Raw genomic sequence first — 23,083 nt, 5'->3', positions numbered from 1 at the left:
AGGTGAATGGGTAGTTGTAAAATGTTTAAGGCACCTTCAACTGTTTCGCTTCATGTGTATAGTGATGTACATTCCCACCAATAGTGTATAAAATCTTTTTCTGCATTTCTACATTGGCCACTGCGTGTGAATATATGGGTTTTTTGTTGTTTTTGGTAAGTTTCATCCTAATTAGAGTGAGAAGTTTGTGAGTGTGGTTTGCGCTTAGACATTTGTATGAGGATTAGTGAAGTTGGGCAGCTTCTCTTTGACCTGTCAGTCAATTTTGTAGTTACTTTTCAGATGTGCCTGTTCAGGTTCTTTGCCCAGTTTTAGCTTGGGTATTAGGTTTTGTTCATTTTCCCAGTTAGAATAGTGTTAGTTTCTCATACATGTTAGATTGCAACCCCTTTCACAGATATGATTCTGCTGAACTTTCTTTCAATGTGTAGGATGCCTTCTTTTTTATTATTATGATACTTTATGTTCTAGGGTACTTGTGCACAATGTGCAGGTTTGTTACATATGTATACATGTGCCATGTTGATGTGCTGCACCCATTAACTCATCATTTACATTAGGTATATCTCCTATTCTATCCTTCCCCCAACCCCTGAACCCACCACAGGCCCCAGTGTGTGATGTTCCCCTTCCTGTGTCCAAGTGTTCTCACTGTTCAATTCCCACTTATGAGTGAGAACATGCGATGTTTGGTTTTCTGTTCTTGCAATAGTTTGCTGAGAATGATGGTTTGCAGCTTCATCCATGTCCCTACAAAGGACAAGAACTCATCAGGATGCCTTCTTTAATGGTTCATTGTTTCTCTTTCCCATGAGGAAGCTCTAAAATGATGTATAGTCCCATGTGTTTGTATTCACGTTTGTTAGCAGTGATTTTTGTGTCCCATCAAAAAAGAACAAAAAATAAGAAAAAAAAAGTATTGCCAAATCAATTGCATGGTCTAAACGTTTCTTGACATAGAAAATTTTTGCTTTTGTTTTCTTTCTTTTTTGCCAACTGCATGCATAGACACAAGTTTTGCCAAAATACAAACTCCCACTTTTCTTATAGGAGCTTTGTGACTCCAGGACTGGATTTAAGCATTTATTTTGTGCTGATTTGGGGGTATTATATTTCAGACCCTGAAATGTTGATTTCTCTGACTTGTTTTTGATATACCACAATGGGGCTTGTGTTCAAATTAAGCTGTGGGATATCCTTTAGATACTGGGTTCAAACAATTCTCTCCTTCCTTGATGTTCCCTTAGGGGAGAGGTGTCAGAAAGTCTGGGAAGATCTATAGTGAGAAAACTTTATCTGTGTTTTCTGGAGACTCATGATCAGCTCCCGTCTGCACAGGACTTCTGGAGAAGGCCAGCCCTACCACTTGTACAAATACCTCCCATCTCCAGCCCTTCAGTAAATATTTAAGTGATTCATTAAATATTTACAACTTAATAAAGTAGAGTAACCCAGTGGAACTTGAATTTAACTAGAATTTAAGTTTGAGAGTAGGTGGTCAGTAGAGCAAGTGTGGTAGATTTGGTGACATATTATGGTTTTTAAGGGTTTTTTGTTTGCTTGTTTTATTTTTTGTTTTCCTTAAACAGAGTTAACAATAATTAATTTGAATAAAGAAGGAAAACATTAAATGGTTGGCAGGTGTAACATGAACTCTATTCCACGACTTGTTCAGCCATAGCCTCAATTTGACATGCTAGACTATGAATCCTAAAGACTGGTATATGGTTACTGCACTGGAGTTACTGTTCTCATTCCAGCAACTATAGAACATTCTGAATAGTGTTTTATAATTTTATTTTAATGAAAGTTAAGAAAAAAAAAAGCCTGTTACTTATACACTAAAGAAAATAAACATAAAATGGTCTCCCACCTGACTTGCAAAAGTCCCATGGCCTGATCCTGGCCAGCAGGAGGAGCTGGTGTTGAGGGGCAGGGTCAAGATGCAGCTGAGCTGCCAGCCACCTAGATGTGGTTCCCTGGTCTCACGGTCTCAGTGAAGGATGATGCAGAGCCGTTGTTCTGGTCAGCATCCTGGTGGGGTCCCCAGGCACTGCAGGATGTTTCCGGCCTACTGGGATTCGGGCTCCAGCTGGCAGGACAGCTTGTACCTGCAGTACAGAGAGGCAGTTGTGAGGCCACCATGAGCCACACATCAGGTCCCCTCTCAGTGACAGCCCAGCTGGAATCCTGGGTCCCCAGCGGTCCCCATGCAACAGGGCTTGATGCTGGTGGTGGAGTCATGGCCATAGGCTCTCTGCAACTCACCACAGAAGAGCCTCCTCTAGGCCAGGTTAGGTGGCTCACACCTGTAATGTCAGTATTTTGGGAGGCTGAGGTGGGTGGATTGCTTGAGGCCAGGAGTTTGAGACCAGCCTGGACATCATCGTGAAACCCCATATGTACCAGAACAACAACAGGAGAACAACCGGACATGGTGGTGGATAGTAGTAGTTCCAGCTACTTGGGAAGCTGAGGAAGGGCTTGAGCCCAGGAGGCAGATGTTGCAGTGAGCAGAGATGGTGACACTGCAGTGCAGCCTGGGCGACAGAGCCAGACCACGTTAAAAAAAAAAATGGAGAGCCTTCTCCCACCCTCTGCCCATGTGCCAGGCCCTCACCTCTCCTTGTTACTAAGCTGCTCCATTTTTGAAAAACAGGTGACAAATTTCTCAAGAGACTGAAGCCTGTAATTCATGGCAGCCACTTGGAGCAGCTGCATTTCCTGCAGAACTCAGACCTCCTAGAGACAGAAGGCAGGATGCTGACAGGGCCTGGGTGGAAGATGCTGAGGGGGCCTTTGGCAGGCAGGGAGAAGGGGCTGGTCCCTGGGGCCATTCTCTGAAGGGGCGCCATGAAGACCCCAGCCTGTTCCCAGAGTTGGATGTGAACAGCCCCTCCTGCGGGAATTGGTCTTTGATTCCAGTGCCTTTCCCACTCTCTCCACTGGGATAGGTCTCCTCCTCCTGTAAGGGTCAAACCCTCCCAGTAAACCTAAGATGTAGAGGATGGAGCCAGGGAGTGTCCTACCCAGGGTGGACTGTGATGTCCATATCCCCACCCTCAACCAATGTGAGTGCCCCAGCTGCTCACCTTCCTCCTCTTGTTGGTGTTGCCCTGGAAGGCAGACAGGGTCCATCAGAAAGGTCCCTGGCCCATAACCAGCCCCACCCCACCCCTTCCCATGCTGCACTACTGCCAGGACCACCAGGGTCAGGGGATGTGCACATGACAGGACTTGTACCTCCCTCAGGGCTCTAGAGCAGGGGACAAGGGAGCTGAGGCTCGGGACCTTCTACCCCAACCCTCTCTGATGACAGAGGAACTGAGGTCTCTCATAGAAAGAAAACACTCAGTGACCCTGGAATTGCCTGCCCTTGGAAAGGCTCAATTTCACCCTCCTATTATGGGACTACCCCACGGAGAGGCTGAGTCCAGCTCAGCCCATACCTCAGCAGCGTTGCAGTCAGGCAGCTCTGCAGCTTCACCACTCAGGGATAGGGACTGGTGGCTGCCATGGAGCCTCCTTCACTCAGCCGCATGAGATGACTCTGACATGCCCACCCACAGGAGCAGCTGTGAGGCTTTCAGGAGAGGAGGTTTTCCAAGGGCTGGGATCTGAACGCTTGGTCTAGGACCCTCTCCTCCCAAGTCTCAGGATCCTGGTTCCCAACCAGCCTGCCCCAGGCTCACTCACATCCAGATCGTCCAGGATGGCCGAATCCAACCTGTGTAACTCAGTCAGAAAATCCCTCAGGAAGGGAACCACACCCTGTGCCATGGAGGGGTGGGGAGGTGGGAGGGGTAGTGGTTATGAGTATTGACCCTCACCTGTCTGCCCAAGGCCCTGTCCCATGAAATCCCATCAGCCCCTGTCTCCCAGAACCCCCCACTCCAGGTCTCCCAGTTGTAGCAGCCAAAGACCCTCAGCTGCCTTTCCCAATTCTCTGCCTCCTCTATTCCAGCTGATGTCCAAGTCTAGCAATCACTCCTAGTTACCACTGTGGTGGGATTTTAACAAGTCACAAGGGCCTGTGGTCCCAGCCTTACCCTTCCCCACATCCACTCTGAGTCCAGCTTTCTCAGATCCTTGCTCTGGTCTCTCCAATGGAGGTTTTCCAGGCCCAGTGGCCATAGGAGGACAGGGCTGGGGAGGAAGGCCTCGCTGTCTTGATATGGAGGTCTCCAGCTGGTGGAGAAAAGAGCCCTGTCCTCTGATCCCCTGCAGTCCCTCCATGCCACAGTCTCACTCACCTTCTTCTGCCTCCGCAGCCTCATCTGGGCTATCTGGGGTTTCCTCTCCTGGGTGGACACCTTAAAGCTCCCCGTCTGCCAGGTGTCAGGGACAGGGACAGTGAGGCTCTTCTCCCTTCCCCCAGTTACACCCCAGCCACCCTACAATTGGATCCCCAGGGACTGGCGTGAGTCACCTGGCACAGTGCTCATACCACTGGCCAGCTCCACGCTCCCTGTGTGTGTCATCCAATCATGCAGCCAGGCCTCCCTGAGACTGTTTCCTCTTCTGTAAAGAGCCATGGAAACCACAGCTACCTCACAGGGCCTCTTGAGTGCTCAGTTCCCTGCAGCTGTTGTCATTGTTCTCCCCCTCATCCCTCTGAGGAAGAACCATTCACGAGCACCCTCAAATTGCTTTCTTTTCTTGAACCTCATTTCCACCCTGTGAGGCCTGCACTACAGGCTTAGCATCCCTTCATTTTCCAGATGAGGAAACAGAGACCCAGAGTGGGCAGTGACTCCCCAGGGCTGCAAAAGAGATGGCACCTCCTCCCCCTCCTGGAGGCTCTGTCTCGGCTGCCTTAACCCCACATCCCAGCACCACCACCCATCAGGGTCTTGTTCTCTGGAGTCTCTGAGTGTCTAGGTCTCCAGCCTTGCAGAGTCATGATGGGAAAGGGGCAGGGCATTTTAGGAGACCTGGTTAAGTGGCACCTGCATATCTGAGCCCCACTGGAGTCTCTGCCACACAAACTGGGTTTGCGCCATGCCAAATCCATGGTTTGGCCTCGCCAGTGATCCCCCAGGGGGTTCCGTGCACAGAACTCTCTCTTCCTCCACTCAGGATGTGACCTCCTGAGGCGACATCTCTGATGGATATGGCAGGGTTTTCTAGAATCCTGGGTGGGGTGACATGTTGCCTTCTAATTTTCATGGAGGGTTTTGAGATCTGGTCAGGGAGGATCCCTTAGGAATGCATGAATCCCCCAGATACTTGTCATGAGCATGTGTCACTGCTAACTGGTGAGAATCCTGTGACATGACCATTTCTGGATGTCTGCAAAGGGCAGAGCAGGGAGTCCCAGCAAGCACATACATCTCTACTGAGGTTGCCCATTGGTACCCATAGCTGTGCTGTCTACTGGACTCCCTGGCACATGAACTTCCTCTGTTGTCGTTCTGTCTTTCCCCCAGTGTGGGCAGAGGCCCCCTAACCATGGAGGTGTGCTTCAGACAGAAGCAGCAGCAAAGGCCTGGTTTCCTGAAGAATTGCTCCCACTTTGAGGAAGGAAGAAAGTCCCACCTACAATGACCACCCCCCAGCCTGGAGGAAGCTCCATGCCAGCAGCATGTACCAGCATGGGAGCCAGAGTCCTGCTAATTCTGCAGCTCATCACTCCCGCTCAGAAGGCCAGCAGCCCAGCAGTCATTGCCTCATCCTATTTACAGGGCATCCTGCTCCCTTGCCCCCACATGCCTATGGACCCCCACACCTCTCTTCCTGGTTGCCCAAAGTAGGCATGGAGGGAATTTTTCAAGTCTACTTTCTGTAGGTAAGTCCAAATATTACAAAATAACCACTGCACACAGGGTCCAGTGCCCTTCCAAACTCACTCTTTTCAGTGACCCTTAAACACTTGTCCCGCATCTCCCAGACTCCACTGTACCTTGATCAGCAGGTCCCTCTTCACTGCAGTGTCTTTTTTGCAGAGTTCTTTTAAATATTTTGTGCTTTTGCTATGGACAGAGGAAAGAAAAAAGGGTAAATTTGGGAATCAGGGGCAGATTTGTGAGTTCCAATCCCTTTTGTTTGAAAACCCAGTGAATCCCAGCTTCCTGTTTGAGCATTTCCAGTGGGATCCTCTGATGACAAGGGCTCCAGAGGACCAGGGTGTGACCTGTCATATTCCTCTCCTGGCCCATCTCTACTTCACACAAGCCCCGTCGTGTTCGCAGTTAACTTCCATGTGGATACAGCTCCACTGCTGGGTACAAACACCTGAAAGCCTCCAGTTGGCTCTAGCCTGTTCCTGATGGTTAAAAAACCCTTAGTCCTGAGTTGGAAATCCTTCCCTAGAAGTCCAGGGCAGCTTAGTGACCACATCCACCAGCCCATCCCTGCCTCCAATGTCCCTGGTCTCCAAGAACCTTTCAGAATCGTTGAGGGCACATGGGGAGAACTATGGGTCCCTAGATCAACCCTGGTGCTCCCGTGGAGGAAGCTCCTCACCTGGACACTCCTGCCCACATCTTGTGTAGTCGATGTATTGGGTTGCTGTGCAGAGCAGAGACCATGGCGTGCACTGAGGAGAGGTTGTTGAGGCTTAGGCACTCCTGGAGAGGGAAGAGTGAGCTGTGAGGTCCAGAGTTGGAGTCAGACCCACTTCAGCCTCAGCCCCCTCTGCTGAGATCTCCCTTCCTGAATGAAGCAGAGGCCCGGGGAGCCTCAGGAGGGCACACCTGGGGCTGAGTGAATGTCACTCATCTAGGAGGATTTCAGTTCAACCCAAGGAAGATCCCAGGTCAGAAGTGAACAGCCACCATTGGGCCATGGGGGTCAAGGTCAGGGAAGCTCTGGGAAGAAGGGCCTAGGGGATGTGCAGGGCTCAGGCTAGAGGTACAGATGCCAATCCTGAAAGTCGATGGAGTAGAAGAGGCAGTTCCCCATTTTTAGAGAGGGAATCCCAAGGCCCAACCATGGCTTACCCTGGCCACCTTGATCCAGTGCTCCACCACCCTGGCCCTGTCCTGGGCCCTCATGCTGTGGTCCCCAAGGCAGGGGGTGGTGACACAGTTGGTGAGCCTGTTGAAGTATGCAATGGTGGCACAAACTGTGGGTGTCACGTGCTCACTCCCCTTCTGATGTCGTTGGCCCCAGATGGAGTCCATGCATTCGTAGAGCTCCACCTTCTTGAACAGCGCCTTTGGGGGAGTAGGAGAGTGTCACAGACACAGCACACCCCAGCTCAGAGTCATCCACAGTACCAGACAGGAACTGAGCTCATCGTCATCCACAGTCTCTGGCAGGAACTCAGCTGGAGCTCATAAAGCTTTAAAATATGCTCCAGACTTGTGGGAGTCCCTGCGTTTGGTTTTCTGCCCACTGACGGCCCTGAATGCATCATGGTCCAGAACCCAACAAGGGTGGGAAGTGAGAGTGACATTTTCTCCCAGGCCATCCTCACTCCAAGAACTAGAAGGTGGCTCAGGCCTCCCCATCCTGAGGCCTCTACTTCCTCCCATCCCAATCAGCCCTCGACTCCTTCTCTCCCTATTGGTGCAGTTTCCTTGCAGCAGCTGCAACCTTGGGCTCTGTTTGGGTGTCTGCCACAGAATCTAGTATGCATCATTAACCTAACAAGTACTGAGGGTGGTGAGGCTCCTGAGCAGCTGAGTGAGTGACCCATGGCCCTGCCTGCCCCTCAGTGATCACCTGTCCTGTCCTGCTTTCTGTCCATCCACTGTCATTCAGTCTGCACAGTCACTCTGTGCAGCTAGCACAGGTGATGTCCTATCTCTGCTGTCTACATGCAGACAGGGAAGGCTTATGGGTGAGGAAACTTATCGAGATCCCATGGTTGGTAAGAAGTGGGGCTGAAATTGAACCCAGGGCTTTGGCCGCTCCTCACGGAGAGGCTGGTCTGAGACAGCTGGTGCCATAAGAACAGCCTGCTAAGCCCAGCTGCTCACTGCATCCATGAGGGTCAGCTGCTCTGCCAGCAGCCTGGGAGGGAAGGTCGTGATGTCAGCCAGCTCATCACTGAGTTGACCCTTGGCAGTCCCGGGAGAGGGACAGGAGGACTCTGGGGCTGACTGCAGCTCCAGCAATGTTCCTGGAGGGGGCCCTTTCCCTGGTGCTGGTGTTGATGCTGGTGCTGGTGCTGAATGTAGATATCCTGGTGCATCCAGGGTTGCATGTGACTCTGACTCCAGAGCAGGCCGCAGGTCCACCAGCAGTGGTGGTGCTGGCTCCAGGACCAGCATTGTTAATGCGTGTTGCCCAGGGGGTGGAGCAGGATCTGGAAAAAGAGAAAAGGTCACCACACCAGTCACTTTTCACTGGAATTTCCAAGTACAGAAATGACTGGATGGAATTTAAGGGAATTGTAGTCCCAAAACCCCACTCCTGGAAAGTCTTTCAGACTGCAAGCCTCCTCACCTTCTGGCTTGGCCTCCTTGGGCTCTGGAAGCACCAACTGGCCTAGAACAATTTCCTGATGGTCCTCCAAGCCCAGTCCAGGCCAGGCAAAAGTCTTGAAGGCCAGCTTTATCCAGAAAGATGACCGTTGCAGGGCCTGGCAGCAAACTGAAGTGTTTTCATGGGGCCAGGTAAACAAAATGGAGGTGGTGGTGCTGGTGATGGAGTGGACAGCTGAGTCAGAGGCCTGGCCTTCTCCCACACAACCCTCCAGGGCACCTTTGTGTGGTTCTGGGTCCCTGACCTCTTGCTGCCTGTGTGGAGGACAGCCCCACCCTACCACAAGCCATCAGTGCTGTCCTGGAAGAGGCAGACCTAGCCATGTAGCAGGGCTCTACAGACCCTTGTGTGCCCCAGCGTCACACTGACATTGTCTTCCCAACAACCCTGGAGCACAGCACTGTGCACTTGAGCACTCAAGACTGAAGCTCCAGGCAGACTTTTGAGCAGCTTGCTCATCAAAGCTCCAGTTCCGGTTTCCCTGGTCCTCGGGTTAGGAGGTTAAGGGCAGAAGTCAGGTGAAGGAGTACAGGGAGGGCTGGGAAGCCACAGTGCTGGGGATGGGTCTCTCAGTGGACAGCTGTAACCCCAGCCTCACTTCTCCTTTGCAGGGGACCTAAGTTTCCATTTACAGAACTCAGTATTTGCCTCTTGCAGTGGAAGTCCCCAGATGTCAGCCTTGTCATGGGAATTCTAAGACATATGAACCCCAGGGCTCCTTTAGTCTCTCCCCGGCCAGAGTCCACATATTTCCCCCCATGTTTTGTGGGTGAAGAGGCCCTTCAGAACCCTAAGTCCCCCCAGTTTATACTTGTTGCTGGGCTCCATCATTCTAGTCAGAATCTGGGAGGATGCCACCATACGTAGAGGAGGCCATGAGGGTTTCCCCTCTAACATTCTGTAGATATGATTTGTTTATTGTGTCTACTGTGAGTGCCTGACTGTGAGTAGAATTGATGCCCAGGGATTGTCATCTGCTTTGTTTATGAAATTATGCCAAGCCACAAGAAGAACAATGCACAAATGAAGTGTTTTGTATGTATGTGTTGAATGAGTGAACCCCAACCTTTGGAGAACTCTAGTGAGCCTCTCCAGATGTCTGAGTGGGCCTGTGGCTCCTTTTTCAGCACCAAGGGACCCCTCTTCTGTCTGTGTCAAGGAGAAAGTCCAGTCAGAAAGAATCTCAGACATCCTTTACTAATGCCATTGCAGACTGGCTTTCTATGTGCCTTTCCAAACAGCAAGAGATATGGGCCATTGCGGCAGAATGCTGAGAGCTGCTTCAGTGAGGGGGAAGAGAAAAGTAGTAAACATGAATCACAGCACCCACAGCAGATTGTCCAGAGTTTTAGGCTCTGGGCACCCTTTTGCTTGCCGTGTCTTAGATCATTCAGTCCCTACAAGAACCCTGTGAGGTTCATCTTCTCACTACTCCCTGTTCCAGAGGAGCCAACAGGCTCCAAGAGCTGCATCTTCAAGACACAGCCAGTAGGGGACAGAGGCACCTCCGTGTCCTGGAGGGGAGGGACACTCACCTTCTAACCAGTAGTTCCAAAAAGTATGGCACGGTGATAAAGTCCCAGGAGGGAACCAGGTAGGTGGCATAGGAGGAGATGGGTTTAGTTAGAAAGGCTGGAACCAGGAACTCCAACAGCTTCTCCCCTGTGCTGGACTGGAAAGTTGGCATCCTGCAGATCTCATTTTCATACTAGGGGGACAAGGAAGGACATGGGAGTCAGTGGTAACACCATGAACCACCAGAGGATTGGGATCTGGAACTCACATCAAGAAGCATCAACCCTTCAGGGACTTGTGTATGTGGAGAACCTGGGTGCCCACGGTGAAAAGGGTTCTAGGCTTTCAAAGAAAAATTGCATGTGAAGATGGAGAAGGAGAAAATGATTCATGCCTTCAAGGCATCGGCATGGTGAATATCAGTTGTGGGGCAACAGCACCCTCTGTATCAACAGCCTGCATGAAGAACATCATCTCTGCAATCCTCAAAAATCACCCTCATGGTGGAGAAGAGGAGACGCGGGCTTTTGGATGTCAAATGCTTGCTCAGCAGCACTCGGGTCAGACGAGAGCGCCTTCCACAGGGAGGACTGGATGAAATTCCCTCTCAGTCAACTGAGGCTCTACTTCTGATACAGAGGGGAAGGGCCTGGGGAGGTCTCATCCCCTCCTCATTTCAGTGACAGCACACAGGACAAAACGCTCTAGAAGAACCCTTTGACTTAAAGGGATGTGATTGTTTTTGTTCTTTAACATGAACGTGAGTCTGGAGAAACAGCTACGGCCATCCCAGTGCTGGCCAAGAGGAAAATGCTGGAAGACTCCAGGGTGGGAGGAAGTGCACCCCAAGGCCCAGAATCTGCCAGGTGACTCGTGGAAGAGAAAATACAGACAGGTATTGAAACCAGGAAAGGTTACACAAATGTAGGTTTGAAACTGGAAATGAAACAAGGTGATTTTCTCTGCCACACAGACAGCAGATTGGCAGAAAGTTAAGAGCATGTTAGTATTCAGGGAAGGATGTGTTCAGAGAAGCAGCTATGTTCAGAGGCTGCTGGCGACCCTGTGAGCAGCTGGAGCCCTTTTGGAAAGTCAACTGGCTAGAGCTGTTGAAACTTGGTATCTGCACATCCTTTCACTCAGATATACCTTTCCCAGGTGTGTGTCTTCTGCAGGGGATTTGTATATTTTATTGGTTGAATTGTGTCCCCCCCCTCAAACGTAACTGTTTCCATTCTCAACCTCAAAGACTCAGAATGTGACTGCGTTTGGACACAGAGTTCTCGAAGAGGTAATTCAGGTGAAGTGAGTTCATTAGGGTGGTCCCTAATTTAATATGCCTGGGGTTCTTACAAGGAGAGGTGGTCAGTGCACAGAGAAGTTCAAGAGAAGACCCTGTGCTGGCCAAGATAGAAATCAGCCATCTCCAAGGCAAGGAGAGAGGCCCAGAGAAACCACCCCAGGGTGACAGATTAACGTTGGGCTTCCAGTCTCCAGAATTGTGAGGAACCAGATTTCTGTGGTTAAGTCCTTTAGTCAGCGTGCATGTTATGGCAGCCCTGGGAAACTGCTCCAGCCTATTAGGACACACATAGGATTATGCTCCCTGTAGAAAGGCTTCCTAGAAAGGAAATTTTATCACAACAGGCTCCAGCAGCATTGAGAGGCTGACCTGCTGTGGAACATGGCCTCCCTTAAGGAATATTACAGTGACATGCAAGGGTGCAGCTCCTGCCTGCTGGGTCTGCAGGGATGAGTTCTCTGAGATGACACTTTAAACACAGATATATAGAGTAGCTTCACCTTCTTTTGTTGTAATCACCACCCCTGACAAGTTGTTTGTGTAGAAGTGTTGAATTTTAAGTCCTGGAGGAGGTCTGGCTGGGGAGGGGAGCTGCCTGTTGCAGGAGATACACTTAGGGTGGGGAATTAAAATGATAACAGTATGAGTACGTTGCTACAATGTTACCATTGTACTTAATTCTTGTAGCAACATGCTGAGATACTCCTGGCATAGCAGAAAGTGAAAACAGAAGGATTTTCTCTCATCTTCCTCTGATAGGTGAAAGGGACTTTGCCAGTAACCAAGTTGCCACTGGGGACCAATGGCAGCCAGATTCCTTTGGGAGAGGACAGTGGCTCACTCAAGTGGGAAAGCCCTAGGACAGAGCCTAGGGAGTCCCCATATTCGTGTCTGAGTCCTGGGCCCACCCTGGTTTTTTCGAGTCCCTGTCTGTGGAGACCCTTCTGTGCCCAATCTCACCCCAGAGCAGCACTGGCCATGGTTGGTAGCAGGGGGTCCCTGCCCTTCTTTGAGGAAGATGGAGAAATGGAATCCATCCAACAGCTCCTGCTCGATCTGCTCTATGGAGCTCTGCAAAGAGAGTGCCCAAGAACCAGGTGAAGAGGTGTCAGTGGCCTGTCTGGCTGACCCCATAGTGGGACATCCCCATTAGAACTCCTCCCTGGTGCCCCCTTCCCCAACAGGATTTGGCACTTAGGAGCATCTGCATAGACCTCCAGCCAGAGCAGGTTGAGGTCTCCGGCAGATGAAGCTTGAGGTCTTGGGATTCAGATCTGAGCAGACAAACTGTGTCCTCGACACTCACCTTCCCATCCTGAAGGCATGTTCTGGGCTGTGAACCTGACACACTGATTAGGCTCCAAACCCCCGACAACCTACCTGCTCCTGTCCAGGGGGCCCCTCTTCTCCTGTTTCCCCCAAACACATGGGGAGGGCCTCAGCACTGCCCTAATGGGCACAGTTGAGGCCTGGCCTGGACGGTCCTGCCCTGGGCCCTGTGTTACCTGTGGGTGCCTTCTGGCAAAGGGCCAGAGGCATCGAGGGTGAGGGTTGAACCAATGTCTATATTCTTGGGAAACAATTTCATTTTGGTCTCTTCTGCGACAAGGAGGTCGGCAGCATGTCGGGACACAGCAGGACAACATGTTCTCTTGACTGTCGACTACCAATTGAGCTGGAAATGGGGCTGTCTCTAGAATATGGGTGCCTAGTTACCAGAATTCTAGGTTCTGTTGTGGATCTGTCAGCAAGGAAGTGAGGTCACATCTTGTAGGTTCCATCCTGTAAGCTCCTCCTTCCCATAAGACCTACTGAAAGTCCCCACTGGGTTTCTGGCCTCTCACCCTCCCCTGTCAACTCCTTACCTTTCACCATTATGCCAAAGTGTGCCCCTTCAGCACCTTGGGAAGACCTGGATGTAACCAGGGCCCAGGTTTGAGGAGACAGTGCTGGGTCAAACAACCTGTATCTTAGCAGTTGTGAGACCCTAGAGAACTCCTTTGATGTTTTGGGGCCTCCCCAGCATGCACAATGGGGGTTATGCTTGCATCTCAAATGATCCTCCCTCCTCAGCCCCCCTAGTGACTGGAACCACAGGCATGCATCACCACATCTGGCTAATATTTAAACTTTTTGTAGAGACTGGGTCTCACTGTGTTGCCTAGGCTGGTCTTGAACTCCTGGGCTCAAGTGATCCTCCTGCTTTGACCTCCGAAACTGTTGGGATTATAGACCTGAGCTGCCATGCCCAGCCTGGTTTAATTTCATTATACATACATACATATATTTATTTACTGATTTTAGATAGGGTCTCGCTCTGTCACCCAGGCTGGAGTGCAGTGATGCAAACACAGCACACTGAAGCTTTGACCTCCGGGGCTCAAGCAGCCCTCCCACCTCAGCCTCCCAAGTAGCTGGGACCCCAGGTGTGTGCCACCATGCTTGGCTAATTTTTGTAGTTTTGGTAGAGATGGGGTCTTACTATATTTCCCAGGCTGCTCTTGAACTCCTAGGCTGAAGTAGTCCTCCCACTTCGGCCTCCCAAAGTGTTGAGATGACAGGCATGAGCCATCATGCCTGGTCCCAAGGCATATTTTTACTTCTAATGTAGTTCAGCCTTAAGACTGTACCAGCAGATGGAGATGGAAAAGTAAGATGAATTGAATATCAAATTACATTTATAAATAAACCAGTTACTAATTAATGACTTTCCTTTCTTTCTCTCTCTCTCTCTCTCCCTCTCTTTCTTTCAACAGAGTCTCGCTGTCACCCATGCTGGAGTGCAGCGGCACAATCTCTGCTCACTGCAACCTCCACCTCCCAGGTTCATACCATTCTCCTGTCTCAGCCTCTTGAGTAGCTGGGACTACAGGCACCTGCTACCATGCCCAACTCATTTTTTGTATTATTTGTAGAAATGGTGTTTCACTGTATTAGCCAGGATGGTCTAGATCTCCTGACCTTGTGATCTGCTTGGCCTCAACCTCCCAAAGTGCTGGTATTACAGGCGTGAGCCACCATGCCTGGCCATTTTTTTTTTTAAACCTCCTTTTTTATTCTGGGTTAGATCATTCTCTGGCTGTCTTTACCTTAGCATCAGTGAGTCCTGCAGTCACTACAGCCCCCTGTGAGGTCAGATATTTTCATCACCATCAAGTGGATCTTTATTTTTTATCTAACATTTGCAATTCTGCCAGTTCTGATTCTTAAATTCTCTTTGCCTTGAATTCCAGGATCCATCTCTGATGTTCAGTGAAGACTACTAGAACCGTCTGCTAGAGCAGTACCATCTGGGTCTGGATCAAACATGCAGAAAATACGTGGTTGGAGAACTCATCTGGAATTTTGCCGATTTCATGACTAACTAGTGTAAGTGGCAGTTTGGCTCATGGCATAATGTACCCGTCCTCATTTTTTCAGGTTACCTTGCCCTTTCTGGATATTTTGGTTGTAAGAATATTGGAAACAAAGTGAGGAAGCTGGTTTAATCCATGTAGGTCATGCTGAGGATTTTCTAGGTAAAGGAAGCTGTGCTTAGGAAGTAGGAAAGCAGTCAGGCCCCCGCTTCCCAAATACAGTCAAAAAGCAAACAGGACAGCCTCCTACAGTGAGATAGAAATGGCTAGCTTGCCTTTTTTTCTGTCTATTTCATAGCAAAGGAGGAAGGAACAACTGGACCTCATTAGGGATTTACTTTTGGGATACACTGATTATTCCAGAGGAAGGTACAAAGCCTGGGAAGCTTAAGGTATTTCAGTGTGTTTTGTATTACTCACTTGCAAAAGCAGGCTCATCAAACAGGTGAGTTTCAATGCATCTTGAATATGGCAGCATTTAAAAGTCTTCAGACCAGACATGGTGACTCATGCCTGTAATCCCAGCACTTTGGGATGCCAAGGTGGGAGGATCCCTTGAGGCCAGGAGTTTGAGACCAGCCTGTTAAGCAGAGCAAGACCCCATCTCTACAAAAAATAGGCACATTAACTGGGTGTGGTGGTGTATCCCTGTAGTTCCAGCTGCTTGGGAGGCTGAGGCAGGCAGATTGCCTAAGCACAGGAGTCGGGGGCTGCAGTGAGCTGTGATTGCACCACTGCATCTGAACCTGGGTGACAGAGTGACACCTGTCTTAAAAAAAAAAAGGGTCTTCAAAGACCAGATGATCTATGCTGTCACGTTGGGTGACTGAGGGGCTGCAAAGTTTGCAATGAATGTTTCCCATTTCTTCTTAGTTTATGGACTTACCATCCTTGGCAATTTGGTGGGTTGGAGAAGGATATGGTGATGGCGGGAGTTACAATACATTACTTATAGGGGAAGACAGGCTTTTGAAAGGTTAACGCTTATAAGTGAGAATGGAAAAGGGATGAGTGAATGAACAAGATGAGGTGAGAGGGAAGAGGTAAAGGGAAAAGGAGAACAAGAAGCTCTTCTCTGCATGGCACCTGGGATGAATGGTTTCTGGGGACATCCCTGATAGCAATTTTGTTTAGAGGCGCAAAGATTTCTGTGGTAAGAAATGAGCTGTAGGCCCAGCGCAGTGGCTGACAGCTGTAATCCCAGCACTTTGGGAGGCCAAGGAGGGCGGACACCTGAGGTCAGTTCAAGACCAGCCTGGCCAACATGGAGAAACCTTGTCTCTACTAAAAAGATAAAAATTAGCCAGGGGTGGCGGCAAGTGCCTGTAATCCCAGCTACTCGGGAGGCTAAGGCATGAGAATCACTTGAATCCGGAGGTGGAGGTTGCAGTGAGGGAAGATCACGCCATTGCACTCCAGCCTGGGCAACAAGAGGGAAACTCCATGTCATGGAAAAAGCAAAAACAAAAACCGGGGGACTGGGCGCAGTGGCTCATGCCTGTAATCCCAGCACTATGTGAGGCGGAGGTGGACAGATCATGAGGTCAGGAGTTTGAGACCAGCCTAGCCAACATGGTGAAATCCAGTCTCTACTAAAAGTACAAAAATTGACTGGGCATGGTGGCAGACGCTGGTAATCCCAGATACTTGGGAGGCTTGAACCCAGGAGGTGGAGGTTGCAATGAGCCGAGATCGCACAACTGCACTCCAGCCTGGGCAACAGAGCGAGACTCCACATCAAAAAAAATAAAATGAAGTGAAAAAGGAGGAGGAGGAAGAGGAAGAAAAAGAAGAAGAAATAGTTAGGTGTGGTGGCTCAGGCCTGTAATCCTAGCAATTTGGGAGGCAGAGGAGGAGCAGGAGGAAGAAAGGAGGAAAAGGAACAGCCAGGTCAGTCGTGGTGGCTGGTGCCTGTGAGAGGAGGAGGAGGAGGAGGAGGGGAAGGAGGAGGAGGAAAAAGAAATGGAGGAGGAGGAGAAAGAAATAAACAGCCAAGCCTTGTGTAGTGGCTCATGCCTGTGAGGAGGGGAAGGAGGAAAAAGAAATGGAGGAGAAGAAGGAAAAAGAAATGGAGGAAGAAAAAGAAAAGGAGGAGGAAAAAGAAACTGAGGAGGAGGAGGAAAAAGAAATGTAGGAGGGGGAGGAGGAAAAAGAGATAAAGGAGGGGGAGGAGGAGGATAAAAAACAGAGGAGGAGGAGGAGTTGGAGGAAAAGGAGGAGTTGGAGGAGGAGGAATTGGAGGAGGAGGAGGTGGTGGGATTACAGGTGTGAGCCACTGCACCTGGCTGGAAATCATATCTCATCATGAGATTTGGAGGGTACATACCCGAACCACGTTAGCCTTCAAGGGAAATTCCAGGCACCTAGCTATTCATGAGAAGTAAATTAGCAACTTGATAAGAAGAAGGTAGTAATTGGCTGGGTGCAGTGGCTCACACCTGTAATCCCAGCACTTCAGGAGGTCGAGACAGATAGATCAACTAAGGTCAGGAGTTCCAGATCAGTCTGGCTAACATGGTGAAATCTCATGTCTGTTGAAAATACAAAAATTAGCTGGATGTGATAACGGATGCCTGTTATCCCAGCTACTGAGGAGGCTGAGGCAGGAAGATTGCTTGAACCCAGGAGGTGGACCGTGCAGTGGGCTTAGATTGGGCCATTGCTCTCCAGCCTGGGAGACAGAGCAATACTCCGTCTCAAAAAAAAAGAAAAAAAGAAAAAAGAAAAGAAAAAGAAAAAGGTAATAATAGCTCAGAACAATAGCCGCCCAAGTCGGTTAGAGCCACAAGATATTTGATCCCCTATAGAAAGTAAAGATAATATGTTGACAAATGTCCCTAAGTTGTTTTCCGGAAGCGCAGATCTCCACCGGATGAAAAATGGTGACAGCTTTCCCTTCCGCCTCAGATAACGGTGAACAGAGGACTGAACTCTCACTGGCGTTCTTTGTTCCAAATTTCTTCCTGAGGGGCCTGGAGGGAATCACACTCACAGGCAAAAACTTAACACTCAGCCTCCCAAAGTACTGGGATTACAGGCATGAGGCACCATGCCCGTTCCTGGCCTGCTTTTTAGTAAAATTTTACTCCTGCTTTGCAACTTGTCTCTATCTGGTTTCTACTTTATGACCCTCAGTCAAATTCTTTCTTCTGAGGAGGCAAGAATTGAGGTTGTTTCAGTTGTGTATGGATTCACCACCGGGAACTCGGATACCTTCCACTGGTAACAGGTCGAGGATGCTAGGTGAAAATGTTATGGAAGCTGCATGCTTTTTACAAATGTAGTGGTTCTCATGTCCAGCCACAGCCACTGCACCTGTGTGAAAGTCCCCTTAATAAACCTATGTCTTTTTTACTGTCTCCAGATCTCTTCCTCTACCCTTCCACATGGTGCCTTCCCTACTGGAGTAAGTGGGGTCCCGCAGGGCACCCTCTCCCTGCAATTTTTTTTTTTTTTGAGATAGATTATTGCTCTGTCACCCAGGTTGGACTGCAGTGGTGTGACCTCGGCTCACTGCAACCTTTGCCTCCTGGGTTCAAGTGATTCTTCAGCCTCAGCCTCCTGAGTAGCTGGGATTACAGGTGCCTGCTATCATGCCTGGCTCCTTTTTTTTTTTTCTTTTTTTTTAGTATTTTCAGTAGAGAGGGGGTTCGTCCTGTTAGCCAGGCTGATCTCGAGCTACTGGCCTCAAGTGATCTGCCCACCTCAGCTGTCCCAAAGTGCTGGGATTACAGGCGTGACCAACTGCACTTGGCCTTTCTCCCTGTATCTTCATGTATCTTCAAAGCCAAGAAGGAGCTTCTGTCCCCTTGGTTAGGGTTGGAGTCCCAGAGGTCCAGTGTCAAGGCTACGGCCGCCTCCCAAGGACGTGCATCTCTGCAAGAGGCTGCATGCAGCAGTCATGGAAGAGGCTCCCGTGGGTCCTACTCCAATTCCTGCTGGTGAAAGCAAGTGGAGGTGCCCCTTGAAGAAACAGGAATGCCACCATCTCCGGGGTTCTGTCCTGGCTTGTGGCCCTGGATCGTCCAGCCTCTACTGGGATGGCAGCAGACGACGCCCTTCTTGGCTGGAGCTGAGGGTGGGGGTCCCGCTTCCCCAGAGGCCTAGCCCTGGATTCCAGCCACAGGTCCTACTGGGCAGAGCCTGGCGCCGCGCCGCCCCTCCAGGCCTGGCATTCGCCCTCAACAAACATGGCGCCGACGGCCTCATGCGCGTCACGGGGCAGGCGTCTCACGCGACAGACCCACAGTGCTTCCCCGGCGCAGCTCTCATTCCCTCAGACTGGCTGCAAGACAGGGAGCGGGAAGTATGACCTGGCTGGTGGCGGTGTCCTGGGCGGCTCTCGGGCCGCTGTTGTGTGGCTGCGCGCAGACGCTGCTGGGCAGGATGCTGTATACCCGGGAGAGCGCGTCGCGGGAGCGCAAGGAGCTCCACGGCCTCTGAAGCTTCCAAGCCGACTTCTCCGACAACCGACGCCTGGGCTTCCAGGAGCAGAGGTACCGGCGACCGTTGCGAGAGGTGCCTGGAAGCCCAGCGTTGGGAATGGCCTAAGCCCCGGCACCCTGCAGCCTCCTTCACCTGAGTGCCCCGGAACTGGGGGCTCGGAGGAGGTTAAAGGTCAACGGGCTTGGGGGTGCGGGGTCGGAGGACTGAGGAACCGGGAGGACTAGGGGGATCCGGAGGGCCAGGGCGGAGGAGGCGGGAGGAGGAGGAAGCGCTCCTGTCCAGCCGCGTCCGGAGGCGAAGGCTGAGGCCGGGCAGTGTCCTTTCTAATATTTATTTTTAATTTTGAAATGTGTTTGAGACTGGGTTTGACCCTGCCGCCCAGGTTGGAGTGGAGTGGCGCAATCCTAACTTCTGAGCTCAAGGGATTCTCCCGCCCCAGCCTTGCAAGTTAGCTGGGACCACCATGGCTAATTAAAAACAAACAAACAAACAACAACAACAACAAAAAAAAAACAAAGAAGAGAAACTTGGTCGGGCTTGGTGGTTTACGTCTGTAATCTCAGCACCTTGGGAGGCCGAGGCGGGCAGATCACCTGAGGCCAGGAGTTCAAGACCAGCCCTGCCAACGTGGTGAAACACCATCTCTACTAAAAATACAAAAATTAGCCGGGCGTGGTGATGAGCATTTGTAATCCCAGCTACTTGGGAGGCAGAGGCAGGAGAATTGCTTGAACCAGGGAGTCGGAGATTGCAGTGAGCCGAGATCAAGTCACTGCACTCCAGTCTGTGCGACAGACTGAGACTCCGTCTCAAAACAAAAACCAAGTTTTTGGTTTTGTTTTGTTTTTTAAGATACAGGGTCTCAGTACGTTCTCCAGGCTGATCTCGAACTCCTAACCTCAAGCCATCCTCCCACGTTGACTTCCCAAAGCACTGATTATAGGCATGAGCCACCAGACACTCCTCAGGCCTGAGGGGTAGGCACCGCACAGAGCTGGGCCCGGAGATCGCGACAAGGGGACAGTTTAGACATTCTGATGTCAGCTCTGCTGAGGAGGGAAGGTACCTTGGGTTTTCAGGATTCAGATAGAGGACAGACTGTGACATCAGGCCAAAGATGCCACCCCTGTTGCCCTCTTGATTTGGATGTAGTCAGCAAAGAAGTGGGATCTGGTGAGGTCTGGGCCACATTTGCCTGGTCTACATCTTCTTTTTCTTTTTCTTTTTTTTTTTTGAGACAGAGTCTCGCTGTGTCACCCAGGCTGGAGTGCAATGGCGTGATCTTGGCTCACTGCAGCCTCTGCCTTCTGGGTTCAAGCGATTCTCCTGCCTCAGCCTCCCGAGTAGCTGGGACTACAGGCGCTGCCACCACCCCCAGCTAATTTTTGTATTTTTAGTAGAGATGAGGTTTCACCATATTGGCCAGGCTGGTCTCGAACTCCTGACCCGAGTGGCCCAGGTGCACAAACTGCCCTGGCAGTTGACCTGTCATCAACAAGTTCTCTGTCTTTTCCGCCAGGAGTCCCCACCATGTGTCAGTGCTTGTGCTAGGCCTGGGGGCACAACTGTGCAGCACACCGGTCCCAGATCCCTTTGTGGGCCTAGGAGCTGAGCCCGGCCCTTCTCTTTGCAGTCGGGCCCCACCTTGGACATACTGGTTCCCTCCATCTTCAACGACATCAGCCATGACTGGCGGCTGTGGCATTTTGTCAGCTGGGTGTGGTATGAATGGGAGGTGACCCTGCTGGTGCGATGGATCCAGGACCTGTGCACAAGAGTGGTCCTGAGGATTGGCAGTGCCCACTTCTATGCCATTGTGGTCAGTGTGGCCTGGAGCAGGCAGGGCGGGTAGGTGGACACAGCTGCTGAACAGCATGGGACCCTCAGATTCCACCCACAGCCTGTCTCCTGGGGTGGGATGGTGGGGGCCTTACCCTGCCCTGGGGGCTGTGCCCTGTGTAGGGGGATAGGTGGTCTGATCTACCCCACTGGGATGTCATTCTTCCCATCTGGCTGGCAGGCCCCTGAGCCCCATGCTGCGGGTTATGTGAGGGCGTGCCCGATAGCAGAGCCCCTCCTCATGCCCCAACCTGCCACCCCCCCCCCATATCTCCTATGTCTGCAGTGGGTGAATGGTGTCCACACGCTAGAGCATGAAAGGGGCTACCTCCACTTCGAGGTTGACATCAGCAGCCTGTTCCAAGTGGGGCCCCTGCCCTGCCGCCTCTGCGTCACTGTCACCATCAACAGCACACTCACCCCCCAACCCTGCCACCAGGGACCATCCGTGCATGACCGACACATCCAAGTGGGTACCATCCTGCCTCCACTGCACGCACCCACCTTCCCGCCCCACACTGTGGTCTTCCTGCCAGGGACAGGGTGGCCTTCACAGAGAGGAGGCCCTGATCTGGGGAGGTAAGTGAGCTGAGGGCAAAAGACCCATGGCTAAGGGCCCAGTGAACCGCAGTCCTCCAGCCCTAAGTATCCCAAGGGTTACTTTGTCCAGAACACAGATTTTGACTTCTTCAACTACGCAAGACTGCAGCGGTCTGTGCTTCTGTACACGACACCAACTACCTGCATTGATGACATCAACATCACCACTGGAATGGAGCGACACAGTGATGACAACTTCTGGTAGTATCCTCCCTCAGCGGGGCCTAGGGTGGCCCTGTTTGTTCCCTATTTGGAAAGCTCTCCCAGGAAAAAGGTTCTCCCAGCATCTCTAAACCTTCACAGGTTCCCATCCACCTATGAAGCTAAAATCCAGGCTGTCTGAGCGGGCACGGGCTCCCAAGATCACTCATGTGATTGATCTCACTTGGAGAAGAAGGGTCTGGCCTAACGTCACATAGCTCAGGCTGGCAGACCTGTCCCTTCCCCACGGTGCTGCTCTCACTCTAGCTCCCCTTGCTACACATCATGCTCAAGGAACAGGCAGCTTCGGGGGGCTGGGTGCGGTGGCTCATGCCTGTCATCCCAGCTCTTCGTAAGGAGGACTTGGTAGGAGGATCACTTCAGGCCAAGAGTTCAAGACCAGCCTGGGCAACATAGCGAAACCATCACCACAAAAAATTTAAAAATTTACCAGGCATGGTAGTCTCAGCTACACAGGCAGGAGAATCAGTGGAGCATGGGAGGTCAAGGGTGCAGTGAGCTGTGACCGCGTCACTGCACTCTGGTCTGGGCAACAGAGGGAGACCCTGTCTTTTTTATTTGTATTTGTTTTTTGAGCTGGAGTCTCACTCTGTAGGAGCCCAGACTGGAGGGCACTGGTATACTCTTGGGTTCACTGTAACCTCCGCCTCCCAAGTTCAAGTGATTCTCCTCCCTCAGCCTCCCAAGTGGCAGGGATTACAGGCACCTTCCACCGTGTCCAGCTAATTATTGTGGGGTTTTTTTTTTAGTAGAGATGGGGTTTCACCATGTAGGCCTGGTTGGTCTTGAATTCTTGACCTCAGATGACTCACCTTCCTCGGCCTCCCAAAATGCAAGGATTACAGGTATGAGCTACCATGCCTGACTGGCATACCCTTTTTTTAAGAAAAGAAAAAAAAAATATTTATTTATTTATTTTTAACATATCTTTTTTGTTTTGTGAGATGAAGCCTTAGACTGTCACCCAGGCTGGATGGCAGTAGTGCAATGATTGACAGCTGTTTTGGGGCCGCAGTTGTTAGTTTCAAAGAATTTAGGCTGGGTGTGGTGGCTTAAGCCTGTCATCCCAGCACTTTGGGGGGTCACAGTGGGAGGATTGCTTGAGCTCAAAAGTTGGAGACCAGCCTGGGTGACATAGTGAGGTCCTGTTTCAAAAAGAATAAATAATTTAAATAAATAAAAAATGTAAATGAGAATCACACAGCAAAGGTGATGCACCATAGAGCAATTTATTGTAAAGGGAAAAGTATTTTGCAAGTAAAGTGCAGAATAGCCCGGGCACAGTGGCTGACACCTGTAATCCCAGCACTTTGGGAGGCTGAGGTGGGTGGATGACCTGAGGCCAGGAGTTCTAGACCAGCCTGGCCAA

The 23,083-nt window shown here is 50.8% G+C and overlaps 1 protein-coding gene and 1 pseudogene across 1 annotated transcript; one reads left to right on the top strand and one right to left on the bottom strand.

The window, feature by feature from the left end:
- Nucleotides 1-1,985: 1,985 nt before the first annotated feature.
- On the bottom strand, nt 1,986-12,897 carry LOC105519370 (ral-GDS-related protein-like). The gene is given in 15 exon segments (XM_011952718.1): nt 1,986-2,045; nt 2,047-2,104; nt 2,621-2,742; nt 3,093-3,116; nt 3,697-3,771; nt 4,254-4,328; nt 5,903-5,972; nt 6,466-6,569; nt 6,942-7,157; nt 7,926-8,254; nt 8,395-8,588; nt 9,969-10,141; nt 12,160-12,177; nt 12,179-12,322; nt 12,757-12,897. Coding segments are annotated over 15 exon segments (1,803 nt in total).
- Nucleotides 12,898-18,915: 6,018 nt separating this feature from the next.
- Nucleotides 18,916-21,348, top strand: LOC105519374 (annotated as a pseudogene).
- The last annotated feature ends 1,735 nt before the right edge of the window (nt 21,349-23,083 follow it).

The sequence above is a fragment of the Colobus angolensis genome, unplaced genomic scaffold, assembly GCF_000951035.1.
Source record: "Colobus angolensis palliatus isolate OR3802 unplaced genomic scaffold, Cang.pa_1.0 Scaffold346, whole genome shotgun sequence".
Lineage (NCBI taxonomy): Eukaryota > Metazoa > Chordata > Mammalia > Primates > Cercopithecidae > Colobus > Colobus angolensis.
Note: the sequence above shows the minus strand (reverse complement) of the source record. Positions and strands in the feature narration are given on the sequence as shown.